This window comes from Barbus barbus (assembly GCF_936440315.1).
Source record: "Barbus barbus genome assembly, chromosome: 28".
Lineage (NCBI taxonomy): Eukaryota > Metazoa > Chordata > Actinopteri > Cypriniformes > Cyprinidae > Barbus > Barbus barbus.
The window spans coordinates 7,762,530-7,775,217 of record NC_136756.1 but is presented as its reverse complement, the minus strand read 5'-3'; the positions used below and the strand labels follow the sequence as shown (position 1 = coordinate 7,775,217).

Sequence of the window (12,688 nt, the reverse complement as noted above, 5' to 3'; positions counted from 1 at the left end):
TGTCCTTTTAACCAGCTTTTGGTCCTTTTTGTCCCAGTCTGTCTCTTTCAGGCTCAGTAAAGAGATCTTGAGTAACCATCCACCTGCTCTCAGTGTGATTCCATCCACACAAACACACAGTCACATACATATATATATATATATATATATATACTGTCTTTAAGTGTGCATTTATTGGGAAAAAGGGATATTTAAAGAAAAATGGCATAATTTAAATTTTAATAGACAATGTAGAAATGCAGTAAAAATGTGATTTACAGGCCTCGTGAGGTATAAAACATTTTGAACACATTTAGGCTAAGTCATGTATCCCGACGAATTTGTAGTCATTTTTTTAATGCTTTATTGTCAACAAATAGCATTGTATACAATGCCATCTGTATAACAAAGAATATTTCACATGCATCAACAAGAAGGATAAAATGAGGGAAAAAAGAGAAAAAAGGACATAAGCAATACATATTTTATACTTCCATAGGATCTTACAATGCAATTTTAATATAGAAAACATACTTTGCAGGTGAGCACCATATAAAAATGTTAAAGGAGGAGCATATTATATTAACCATGTTAATTGCTTTACAATTGTTAGATTTTGACATGACATCTACATCTATATAAAAAGTGGCATTCGTGAATATGAAATTTTGGCTACATAAAGATAAAATATGTTTTTAAAATATTATCACAAATTTGTAGTAATATCATTGCATTTTAATCCAGAATAAATTAACGACCAGAAGGAAAGATATCAAAGGCAGGGGCAAATCGCACCCCGTTAAAATGATCTGCAAGTACAGTTTTTTACATATACTTATTATTCAATAAAATGAAGCACACTTGTTATTTTTGCAGCGATGTCTATTAGCGGGTTTGACCGCGAGGTGGCAGTAAGCTCTCATCAGTGCTGTTATCATGACGGGCAGACGAAGAAGAGCAGTGTTGTTGTCTTCCGGGTGAGGTGCTGTCAGCAGGGCTTTTCGCGTTCCTCTCTCCACCGCCGATGATTTAAGCAGTATGTGGGTTCCCACCGATGCATGTCTCGACAAACACTGAGGAGATCTTAGCTGAGAGCTTTATCCAGCTGCTTGAACTTGAGGTCTGGAGAACCAGTTCTCTCGAAACCAGCTTAGGCAGCATGTATCAGGACATACGGCATTATATCGTAATGAGTCATTTGGTTTTGATCTTTTTCTCTGTGTACTTGACATTAATGTGAAATACTGTAATGTAGGTCTAATTCATTGCCTCCAAATACAGGCATATTTACTACTTAGACTGCTTCACATAAAGTGGCAGCCGTGTTTTACATGCTGTATTTAATCTATTATGATTTAACATTTTATTTAATTTTAAAATGAATTATTTTATGATTATTATGCATGCTAATTTTATAAGCGCATGTTCGAAAAATTGAATATTTGTGCTGTTTGTTACTTCATTTGGCCTGGGCGATTAAAATAGTGACCTATAGTGTTTACATTTACTTTATACATTCATTTAAATTTTAAACACCTTTAAAAAGATAATAAAAGCAATCCATATTATTTGTCAGCTACACTTCATGTACTTCATGCTACATACCACTTTTATGCAAAATAAGTGCGCTTAAATGTATTGTATGTACATTTGTAGTGTACTAAAAATCTTAAAAGTATACATTCAAATAGCAGATAATATAATATTAGTGAAACAAACATTAATTTGACTTTCTTAATACACTTAAGTACGTTTAAAAAGTGCACCTTGTAAGAATGTAAAATTAAAAGTCTTTAAACAGATTTTAAATCTTTGTTTTAAAGTCATGTTCTTAAAAGAATTGCTGTTATTTTAATGTGTTGACGATCAGTAAAATTTTAACTATAGTGTGTTATTCAATATTGCATTTAAAGTAAATATATTATAAATGTACAAAATTGCAACTTCATCTTAACAAATGTGTAATTACAATTATATTTAAGAAGTGCTATATATATAAGTAAATCTAATTTTCGGTTGCACTTTATTTTAAGGTGTCCTTGTTTATAGTGTAATTATACATTTAAGTACTATGTAATTATGCATAATTAATTGTTATTATAATAGTAAGTACATGTAACATGGACACCTTAAAATAAAGTGTTACCAAATGTTCTTGAGTCCTACTTAAGTGGATAAAAACACTCTTAAGTTAACTAATTGCATTTAATGTAATTTCAAATAACATGCAGTTAAGTGTCTAAAAACAATACGTTCAATTTGCACTTAAGTGTATTCTTTTAAAATGTATTATTTCCGTAATTAGTACTCTTTTTAAAAGTATGCTAAAGCGTACTTCTTTTACGCTGGGGTAGTAATCATTCAAACACTTTCCTTCACAGTACAATGTCGGTTTCGGTGGAGAAGAGGGATGTGTGTTTCCCCCCGGACTGGGAGGATGACGAGCGAATGGCTTTCTTGTTCTCTGCCTTCAAAGAGAACCGAGATGTTGACTGCACAGACTGGGACGGGAAGATAGACTTCTGGAGTCCTCTGATCATTGATCACTGCAGGCGACGCGGGTCGGTGTGTGTGATTCTGCAGGAGCTGAATGAGAGCTTCAGGAGGAAGGGCTCTGTTCCTCTGGGTTTGAGTACGGTTCTTCAGAGCATGATTAGGTAAGTCACTGTCACCTCAAGTACAGAGTCACATAGATCATGTGTAATCAGTAAATGGATTTATAGCACGCTGTTTGGATTTGTTTTATTGTTCTTCTAGAAGCGGCAAGGTGCAGAAGGAATCAGACTTTGCTGCAAATGTAGACTTGGGCTGGTTGTCGTGGGGGGTTGGACTCTTGTTAGTTCGACCTCTGAAGTGGACTCTGTCAGCTCTCCTGGGCAGTGGGAGGGTCCCACTGGAGGAATCGTTTGTTGTGATAGACCTGGTGAAAGTAAGTGTAAAACTAACAGCATGAATACCCATTAATGCTCATTTCCAGCCTTTATAGACTACTGCTTGCTAAAATGTTTGGGGTCAGATTCATAAACAGAGCAAATTAGTGTGAGAGGGTAATCCCATAAAAAGCACAGCGGCTGATCTACTGATAAATGCGTACATTAAAGGACATTTAGAAGATTTAGCCGGATCATTTCCATAATGAGCAATGCAATCTACCAAGAGCAGCGCAAATTAGTGTAGGGTTCGCATACAAGCAGAGCCGATTATGATGAGGTGCATGTAATCTACTAACACCACAGGCCCAAAAATGGGTTTTTGGGCATTAAATAATGACACAAATTGCAGTAAATTGACAAACGAATAAAAAAAATCTCTGCACTCAACTTCAGTTTTGGGTGTGTAGATCAATCAGTAACATCACTTCAAGTAAAGGGATCTGCACTCGCTCAATCTTCTGAATAGCTTTCGATTTATTTTAATTTTGCAAAAGAGCAATCGATTTTTCTGGTGCAAAATTAAAATAAATTGAATGTTATTAAGAAGATGGAGCGAGTGTGGATCTCTTACCTGAAAGTAAACTTACTAGCACAAACCTTAGTAAATCGCCTTTCATGATTCATTTAATGCTCTGACATTTAGAATCTAAAAGGGGAAACTCCTACAAATGGATATACTATAAAGTCTCAAAAATGACCGTGTCCAGGCCTTTTCCTCACTAATGTTACACTCCATGTCTTTAGTAAATTTTAGTAAAAGTTTTTTAATGCTAAAAGAAGGTTTTGCATTGGTGCAAGCTGTAAATATGTCCCTTATCCAGCAAAGATTAAGTAAACTGGTCAAATGTAAATGGTACAAATGTTGACTTTATAAAATATATATTTATATATACAGTGGTGTGAAAAAGTGTTGGCCCCCTTCCTGATTTTCTTTTTTTTTGTTTTTGCATGTTTGTCACACTTTAATGTTTCAGATCATCAAACAAATTTAAATATTAATCAAAGATAACACAAGTAAACACAACATGCTGTTTTTGAATGAAGTTTTTTATTATGAAGGGAAAACAAAATCCAAACCCACATGGCCCTGTGTGAAAAAGTGCTTGCCCCCTGAACCTAATAACTGGTTGGACCAGTCTTAGCAGCAACAACTGCAATCAAGCGTTTGCGATAACTTGCAATGAGTCTGTTACAGCGCTGTGGAGGAGTTTTGGCCCACTCATCTTGGCAGAATTGTTGTGATTCAGCCACATTGGAGGGTTTTCGAGCATGAACCGCCTTTTTAAGGTCATGCCACAGCATCTCAATAGGATTCAGGTCAGGACTTTGACTAGGCCACTCCAAAGTCTTCATTTTGTTTTTCTTCAGCCATTCAGAGGTGGATTTGCTGGTGTGTTTTGGATCATTGTCCTGCTGCAGAACCCAAGTTCGCTTCAGCTTGAGGTCACGAACAGATGGCCGGACATTGTCCTGCAGGATGTTTTGGTAGACAGCTTCCATTTATCACAGCAAGTCTTCCAGGTCCTGAAGCAGCAAAACAGCCCCAGACCATCACACTACCACCACCATATTTTACTGTTGGTATGATGTTCATTTCATGCTTTTTATGAAATGCTGTGTTACTTTTACACCAGATGTAATGGGACACACACCTTCCAAAAAGTTGAACTTTTGTCTCGTCAGTCCACAGAATATTTTCCCAAAAGTCTTGGGGATCATCACAATGTTTTCTGGCAAAACTGAGATGAGCCTTTATGTTCTTTTTGCTCAGCAGCGGTTTTCGTCTTGGAACTCTGCCATGCAGGCCATTTTTGCCCAGTCTCTTTCTTATGGTGGAATCATGAACACTGACCTTAACTGAGGCAAGTGAGGCCTGCAGTTCTTTAGATGTTGTTGTGGGGTCTTTTGTGACCTCCTGGATGAGTCGTCGCTGCACTCTTGGGGTAATTTTGGTTGGCCGGCCACTCCTGGGAAGGTTCACCACTGTTCCATGTTTTCACCATTTGTGGATAATGGCTCTCACTGTGGTTCGCTCGAGTCCCAAAGCACGTTTTCACACAGGGCCATATGGGTTTGGATTTTGTTTTCCCTTCATAAAAACCCCCCCCTTCACTTAAAAACTGCATGTTGTGTTTACTTGTGTTATCTTTGATTAATATTTAAATTTGTAAAAAAAGAGGAAGGGGGCCAACACTTCGCAAAACGCAGTTCTTTGGAACTTTATATTCATGGAAGAATTGTATCACAGTTTCCATCAGAAATAAAATAATGAGAAATAATAAATGTTTCTTGAGCAGCAAAGCAGTATATTAGAATGATTTCTGAAGGATCATGTGACACTGAAGACTGGAGTAATGATGCTGAAAATTCAGATTTACATCCCAGGAATAAATTACATTTTACAATATATTACATTTGAAAACAGTTCTTTTAAATTGTAGCAATGTTTCACAGTATTACTGTTTGTACTCAGTATTTGTATTTACTGTATTTTTTTCTCAAATAAATTAAAGGTGGGGTAAGGGATTTCTGGAAGCCAATGTTGACATTTGAAATCACCAAAACAAACACGCCCCTACCCCAAAAGGGTCTCGCCCCTGTTTTGATAGCTCCGCCCCACACATACTACGCAACCCAGGCAACGATTAGTTCTGTGAAACAGAGTAAAACCAATGTTACTCACCTATCGAGAAGAAACAAAGCAACCTCGGTGTCAGATCGCAGGCCTTCCTGCTCCTCGAGTTCTGTCCAGCGCTGGAAAGCTGATCCGATAGTTACACGGGTGCTACTTCTTGCCTTATCGCCATCTCTATCTTTCTGTCGTCGCTCGGCTCGGCTAATGTCCGTCATGTGCACTGATGAGCGCTCTCTCCTTCTCGTCATGAGTAGACACGCCCCTTACTGCTGATTGGCTACAAGTTTGTTTTGCTACTGGGCCTGACTCAGTTTTCTAAAAAGTTTTTGAAAAAATACATACCCCAACTTTAAGCCTTGGTGAGCAAAAAGACTTCAAAACGCCCAAAAGTTTGAACCACAGTGTAGCTGTTCAAGAAAATCTCTTCACCACCAATTTATTCAAGTCAAACTTTGTGTTGTGAAATGACTGGTAAATTTCCCTCTTCCTGTGAAGTCATGTATGGATGTATCTGTGTAGTGTGATGTATTGATTTGCATTTCCCTTTGGACTGAACATATATACGTTCATACAGCGCAAATTGCTGCTGTCCAAATAACAAATATTAATACATTCTCAAATTCACTCCCATTTTTAACTCCAATTTATATGATGATGTAATTTGTCATTTAAAAAAACAAACCCTTTTGGACCCCACTGTATATTGTTTATATGGCGTGCAGGTAGTTATCGGTCAGATTTGAGCGTAGGCTGTTTTTCTTCTTGCAGGAAAAGGCTGCTGCGCTTTTGGCAGCATATCGGGCTTCTCCTTTAGCAACACACTCTCTGCTGTCTTTCCAAGATCTGCGTGCTCTCTCCTCTCACATCTGTCCAGATGAAAGCTCGCTCTGTGTGGCTCTGCTGCAGCTACAGAGAGAGAAATATGTCACCGTCTCACTCCATGAAGGCGAGAAGGTGTGTTTGAGCACAAGGGCGAACCTTGATGTAGCCGCACAGACTTTAGGGAAAGAAAGTTGATGCATTTTGAAAACTCTGTAGGTAATAATGCAGGTTATACCATTTTTCAGTGATTCCTCATTTCACTATTGGTCAAAAGTAGTTTTTTCTTAATGAAAAACATATTTCTATTCAGCAAAGATGATGAAATTTGCATGTAATAAGTATGGAATCTTATTTCTGCCATGGGAAAAAAATAAATGATCACTTTTATCTTACAGTTCGTCTTTTTTCTCGCAATTCTGAGTTTACATCTTACGGTTCTTTTATTTATGAGATATAAACTCAGTTCTGCAATAAAAAAAAAAAGTAAGAATTCAGACCTTTTTTCTCAGAATTTCGAATATATCAAATATATTTAAAAATAAAGTAAAATAGAACGGTAAATCTTACAATTCAGACTTATTTTCTCATAATTCTGAGTAAAAAAAGTCATAATTGTAAGATTTATTTTTTTATGTATTTTTATTCATTTATTTTGTAAAATTATTCCGTGTTGGAAATGGGCTTCCATAGTAAAGACATTTATAATGTTACAAAAATGTTTTATTTCAGTTAAATGCTCCTCATTTGAACTTTCCATGTTCGAAAACCATGAAAAAAATAAAATAAATCAGTTTCTACAATAAATATAGAGCAACAAATCTGTTTTTAACATTGATTTATAATAATAAATGTTTCTTGAGCAGCAAATTAGCATATTGGAATGACTTCTGAAGGAGCATGTGACACTGAAGACTGGAGTAATGATACTGAAAACTCAGGAACAAATTAAATTGTAAAATATAGACGGTTATTTTAAATTGTACTTATATTTCATAATCTACAAATATTTGTAGATTTGGTGAGTTTAGGAGTCTTCTGATAAAAACATTAAACAACTTTTGAACGGTTATGTATATCTGAAACAGTCATGTTTCAACATTTCTTCAACCAATCAGGGACCTAAATGTGTCGCTAAAATCACAGGGCACTGATTGGTTGATTAGTATCTTGAAGCACATGTTTGGTTTTCAGATTGCTCATTTCTAATGAAACTTTTGACCATGTCCATGTATAGCTGGTGAAATTTAGTCAGGCAGGACAAGGCCGTGTGTCTCCCGTCAGCGAGGTGGACCTGGGCATCTATCAGCTCCAGCGCAGCGAGAAGCTTCTGGAGGAGAGGGTGGAGGTGTTGGGTCAGGAAGTAGAAAAGTGAGCCAGTTCATCCAAATTGCATTGATGTTATTCCAGCCAGTGTCAGTTCTGTGACGTGATGGGTTATTACAATAGAGCTGCAGTTATATTATGTGTTGTCTCTTGTGCAGGTGTAAGCAGCAGGCAAAATCGCTGCTTAAAGAGGGGAAGAAATCACAGGTATGAGAGCACTTTTTGTGTTTTGTGCCTATTGTAATAGGCAAGGAATGTGTTTTAATGAATTGCCACCTTTTCCTGCCACAGGCCCTGAGGTGTTTACGTGGGAGCAAGCGGGTGGAGAAGAAAGCAGACCGTCTGTTTGCTCAGCTCGAGACAGTGAAGGGGATCCTGGACAGAATAGCAAACTCCCAAACCGACCGCCTGGTGAGACGCACAGACACACAGATGCACTGACTGTCTGCTGTGAGTTGCAACACATGCTGTTGGCCAACACCAGAGAACGTCACCCATGCTTTCCCATGTCACACTCGCATAAGCCAGCACTGTATTGCACTTTTTTCTTGTTCACATTTTTCTGAAATTAATGTCGTCTACACCGCTTAAAGCAGGAATTCTCCAAATGTTTTGTCAGCCAAGCCCCTTTGAACTGAAATATTTACTTGAAGTACGCCCTGAGAATATTTCAGTGATTTACCAACACATTCATATGCCCATAGTTATCATGATTATTGCTTCTCTTTGTTAAACATAATCATCTGCAATATTTTCCACAGATTTATCCTTAATTTTATTTTTTTTTGGCATTTGCTTGATCTTTCATTGGTTTCATGCCTCCACAAGCATTCATGCTTAAGGGTTGCCAGATGTCAAGAGTTTAAATCCTCCAATCAGAGCTTTTCTTTTAAATAGACACATTTTTGCCCAGTGTTTTACTTCATCTCTCCAATCTGACAACGCTTAAAACGGAAAAAGCACTGATGATCTGAAAACACCAGCAAACATGTAAATTGAGGTTTTATCTCTAGTGAGTTATCTCTAGTTGCTATGAATAAATCTGCCATCAAACCTTCTCAGCGATGAAGTAATAAATGGATCTCGATTATATTGTAATAACAAATGGCAGCCAGAGTGGGATCTATATACAATGAATAAACGACATGAAATTAGTCCCAATGTTGGAAAAATAAATTTCTATAAATTTCAATGCATGTCGGCCACAATTATTGGCACCCCTAGAAATTCTTATGAGTAAAATATCTCTGAAGTATATTCCCATTCGTATTTACTTTTTTTTTTTTTTTTAACACACCAGGGTGACTAGGAGCATGAAATTGTCCAGCCATGACTTCTGTTCCACAGGATTATAAATATGAGGAACACAAAGGCCAAATTCTCTTAATCATCCATCACAAGGAGTAAAACCAAAGAATGTAGTTCTGATGTGCAGAACAAGATTGTTGAGCATCACAAAATAGAAAGTGGCTGTAAGAAAAGAGTTAAATCCCCATTTCCACCATCAGGGTAATAATTAAGAAGTTCCAATCAACTAAAGATGTTACAAATCACAGCTGGAGAACAAAAAAGAGCTTTCTGGCAGCAAACCCACCAGATGTGTTGAGTACAAACCGGGATAACATGTACCCCATGTCCACGGTTAAATATACTGCTGGATCTTTAATGTTGTGGGCCTGTTTTTTTGCCAAAAGGTCCTGAACATATTGTTCAGATGCATGGCATCATGGATTCTATCAAATACCAAAAATTAAAAAAATCAAAACCTCTGTTAGAAATCTTATAATGGGCCGTGGTTGGATCTTCCCTCAGGACAATAATCCAAAACAAACCCACTGAGCAAAAAACGAAGCTTCTGCCATGGACGTCCCAGTCCTCTGACCTGAACCCTACAGAAAATGAGTGGGGTGAACTGAAGAGAAGAAGTGCAGCTGTGAATCTAAAGGATCTGGAGAGATTCTGGATGAAGGAATGGTCTCTGATCTCTTGTCAGGTGTTCTCCAAACTCTTCAGGCTTTATAGGAGAAAACTCAAAGCTGTTACCCTGGGAAAAGGATGTTGCACTAATTGGGTGCCAATAATTGTGGCCAACATGAACTAAAGAAAGCATTTATTTCACAATGAGATTTCCCCCCTTTTTTGTTTTACTTCAATGATAGGTTGGCATTTTGTGAATATTTTAAAGATCTAAAGGATAAACAATGCACATTTATTTTCACAGCCGCCTTTGCTAATATTTACCAAGGGTGCCAATATTAGTGGAGGTAACTGTACATTATGCATGGCTTAATGAAATGTTTTAATATGTGAGAACAGGTGATGCAGGCGTACCAGGCAGGTGTGGCGGCTCTGAGAATCTCACTGAAGGGCGTGACTGTGGAGCGAGCAGAAAACCTGGTTGATCAGATACAGGAGGTGATTCATCAGAAATGCATTGATTATGCTAATATTAGTTAGAATGTAATTATACATATTTAAAAAAGAAGTTCTTCTTTATTTTCCATTTATGCTTTTTGCACAGTTATGCGACACTCAGGATGAAGTCAGCCAGACTCTTGCCAGTGGAGCGCTGGATTCTGGTATACAAGTTTCACTTTGTTTTTCCCTAAATATATTTTCTAAACTATATGAATTCTGTATATCAGCAATATCTGTAGACCATGAAAACTTTCCATGGGTGTGAATCGCTCTTCCACAACTGAGCTGGAACAGTCTTTACCATAAAGCAGCCTTAAAAACGAATGCTTCATGTGCTCGTAGGTGAGGATTCAGAGGAGTTGGAGGAGGAGCTGAAGTCATTATTGGAGAAAACCATCCCAGATAACGACGTGCTCCCAGTGGTTCCGACGCATCCTATTTCTCCTCCAAGGAAAACGGGTTTCCTGGATGCTGATTTTGTGCAGTCTCTGCCTTCCGTGCCTGATTCCAGTCTAGGCATCACAGATGAGGAATTGTGCAGAGAACCAAGTCGACCTGACACAGGTTCCTTTACGCTTTTCTAGTTATTTCTGAAATGATACTAGTTAATGGTGTTTGATCAGACAAGCAGTATTGTTATTATTGCTCATATTTGAAGTGGTGTTGTCAAAAATACTGAATTTATTCTGTACATATGTACATCTGTACATTTTATGCAGTATTGATACAATACCGATAGTTTTCTGACTAAAAAAATGCTTGAGGATTTACCTCTTGCAAGTGAATTATGATTTTTTTTTTTTTATGATTTTAATCCTACTGTGTAAAGTAAAATAACTAATATATTAATTTAAATTTACATTTTAAATTATATATTTTTTTTTATTTTACAGTGCAGTTGTATTAAAATAGCAATATATATGTCTTTGAAATAATAATCATATTAATTTATATTATATTTATTATATATTAGCTACATTTTGATGTTGTGGCAGTTATTCCCTGTAGTCTCAAAAATGGGATTGAATATTTTTTTAAACTATTGTACCAAAATGAGAAATTCCTGTATCTTGACAACACTTACTTTGTGGAAAAAAAATCTAATAAATTGTGCTGTTTATTGATTTAACTTCATAGAATTGATTCAGGGGTTTTGTCTGAGGCCCTTTAGATAAGCTAAACAAGACAAAAAATATATTTTTGCCTTTGCAAAGTTTCACAGAGACTGCAGCACCACCGTTTGCTTTAATATTATTATGCTGTTGTTGATAAACCAGATGTATATGTAATGTTGAAACAAAAAGCAGATTGTGGTTGGTTGTTTTAAATGTCAATCAAATGTCCCCTTCCGGTGTAAATCTCCCAGACCTGATGCGAAAGATTATGACTTGAGTGTTTTCTATTCTGTGCTCCTCAGCTGTGCCAAGAGGAAGTATCTCAGCTCACAGGAGGCCGGAGCCGGCACAGTGACCGACCGTTCAGCACAAGCAGCCACTAAAATGGGTTAATCGCTATCCACTAAAGAAAGCCATCAGATACAGTACTCGTGTTGTCCTTGCATTGTAATAAGCCCTACCAAGTCTTTATGAAAGCCCTTATTCATGTTTGTAATGGCATGTCTATTTTTGTTTTTTAAAGAAAGTTTTAAGAGTGGCCTTTTTGAGTTTGTAAAGTAAGTCTGTACAATGTATTATTCTAGTAAAACGACAAATTATGATGCCAAATAAAGAATATTCTGTGTGTGTCGTTTTGCATTTTTTATTATTATTATTATTATTAGTAGTAGTAGTAGTAGTACTTTTCTTTGAAGAGTATAGTATATTCAAATCTGTAGTTTTAAGTGTATAGCCATATTAATAAGTTATAAACACTGCCAGAAACTAAAGAAAATAAAATAGTTTTTTTTTTTGTAAGATGTTTTGTTTCTGAAAGATCTCACATTTTCTTATCAAGGCTGCATTTATGTGTAAAAGAATAAATAGGGTAAAAACAATAATATCGTGAAATATTAATGTAATTTATTCATACTGAATGGTCGGCAGTGTCCCATGATCCTTCAGAATGGCGAAACGTTTTTTGTTAAAACAGTGCTTTATTTTTTAGGATAATACTACGAAAGTAAAAAAAAAATGTGCATTTGTTTGAAAGAGATATATTTTGTAACATAATTGTCTTTACTGTCACTGCTGTAGAAAAATATATCTATTTTAAAGTTACCTACTCCAAACCTTTGAACGGTAGTGTACATTAATCCTTTATTTCTCTATAACCATATAGAGAATTGATTTCCAATGTTTACTTTTACTTTTTATTTCAGACAAAATTAACATCAAACTTCAACAAATATACATAAAGGATGTTTACATTATAACATGACCAAAAACATTCAGAGAACTGAAAGCAAAAAAAGAGAAGATATATTCAAATGATACATTAAATTTGAACTACAAAGCGGGGATATTACTTTACAAAAAATTCCTCCATGAAATTTAACAAAATTCCATTCTTTTTGTTATTAATTAACATTACGGACTTTTTAACGATTCAATCTCTATTGAGAATAATTAGCAAATTTTTG

The 12,688-nt window shown here is 36.2% G+C and overlaps 1 protein-coding gene across 6 annotated transcripts; it reads left to right on the top strand.

Annotated features, from left to right (window-relative positions):
- Nucleotides 1–928: 928 nt before the first annotated feature.
- Nucleotides 929–11,852, top strand: LOC306848301 (charged multivesicular body protein 7-like). Of its 6 annotated transcripts, none has more exons than XM_079382760.1 (11): nt 932–1,015; nt 2,361–2,636; nt 2,737–2,908; nt 6,316–6,501; nt 7,604–7,737; nt 7,851–7,899; nt 7,984–8,103; nt 10,009–10,107; nt 10,214–10,271; nt 10,453–10,674; nt 11,528–11,852. In XM_079382760.1, the coding sequence occupies exons 2-11, from the start codon at nt 2,365–2,367 to the stop codon at nt 11,578–11,580; spliced, it is 1,365 nt and encodes a 454-aa protein (XP_079238886.1). In that variant the 5' UTR covers nt 932–1,015; nt 2,361–2,364; the 3' UTR covers nt 11,581–11,852. The 6 variants fall into 6 exon arrangements, with proteins under 6 accessions (XP_079238889.1, XP_079238886.1, XP_079238887.1 ...); XM_079382758.1 differs by having other exon boundaries at nt 945–1,099; XM_079382759.1 differs by having other exon boundaries at nt 945–1,165.
- The last annotated feature ends 836 nt before the right edge of the window (nt 11,853–12,688 follow it).

Coding starts and splice junctions, on each gene's coding strand:
- LOC306848301 (XM_079382760.1), top strand. CDS start 2,365: ATGTCGGTTTCGGTGGAGAAGAGGGATGTGTGTTTCCCCCCGGACTGG. Junction 2,637..2,736: donor GTTCTTCAGAGCATGATTAG/GTAAGTCACTGT, acceptor TTGTTCTTCTAG/AAGCGGCAAGGTGCAGAAGG. Junction 10,675..11,527: donor ACCAAGTCGACCTGACACAG/GTTCCTTTACGC, acceptor TGTGCTCCTCAG/CTGTGCCAAGAGGAAGTATC.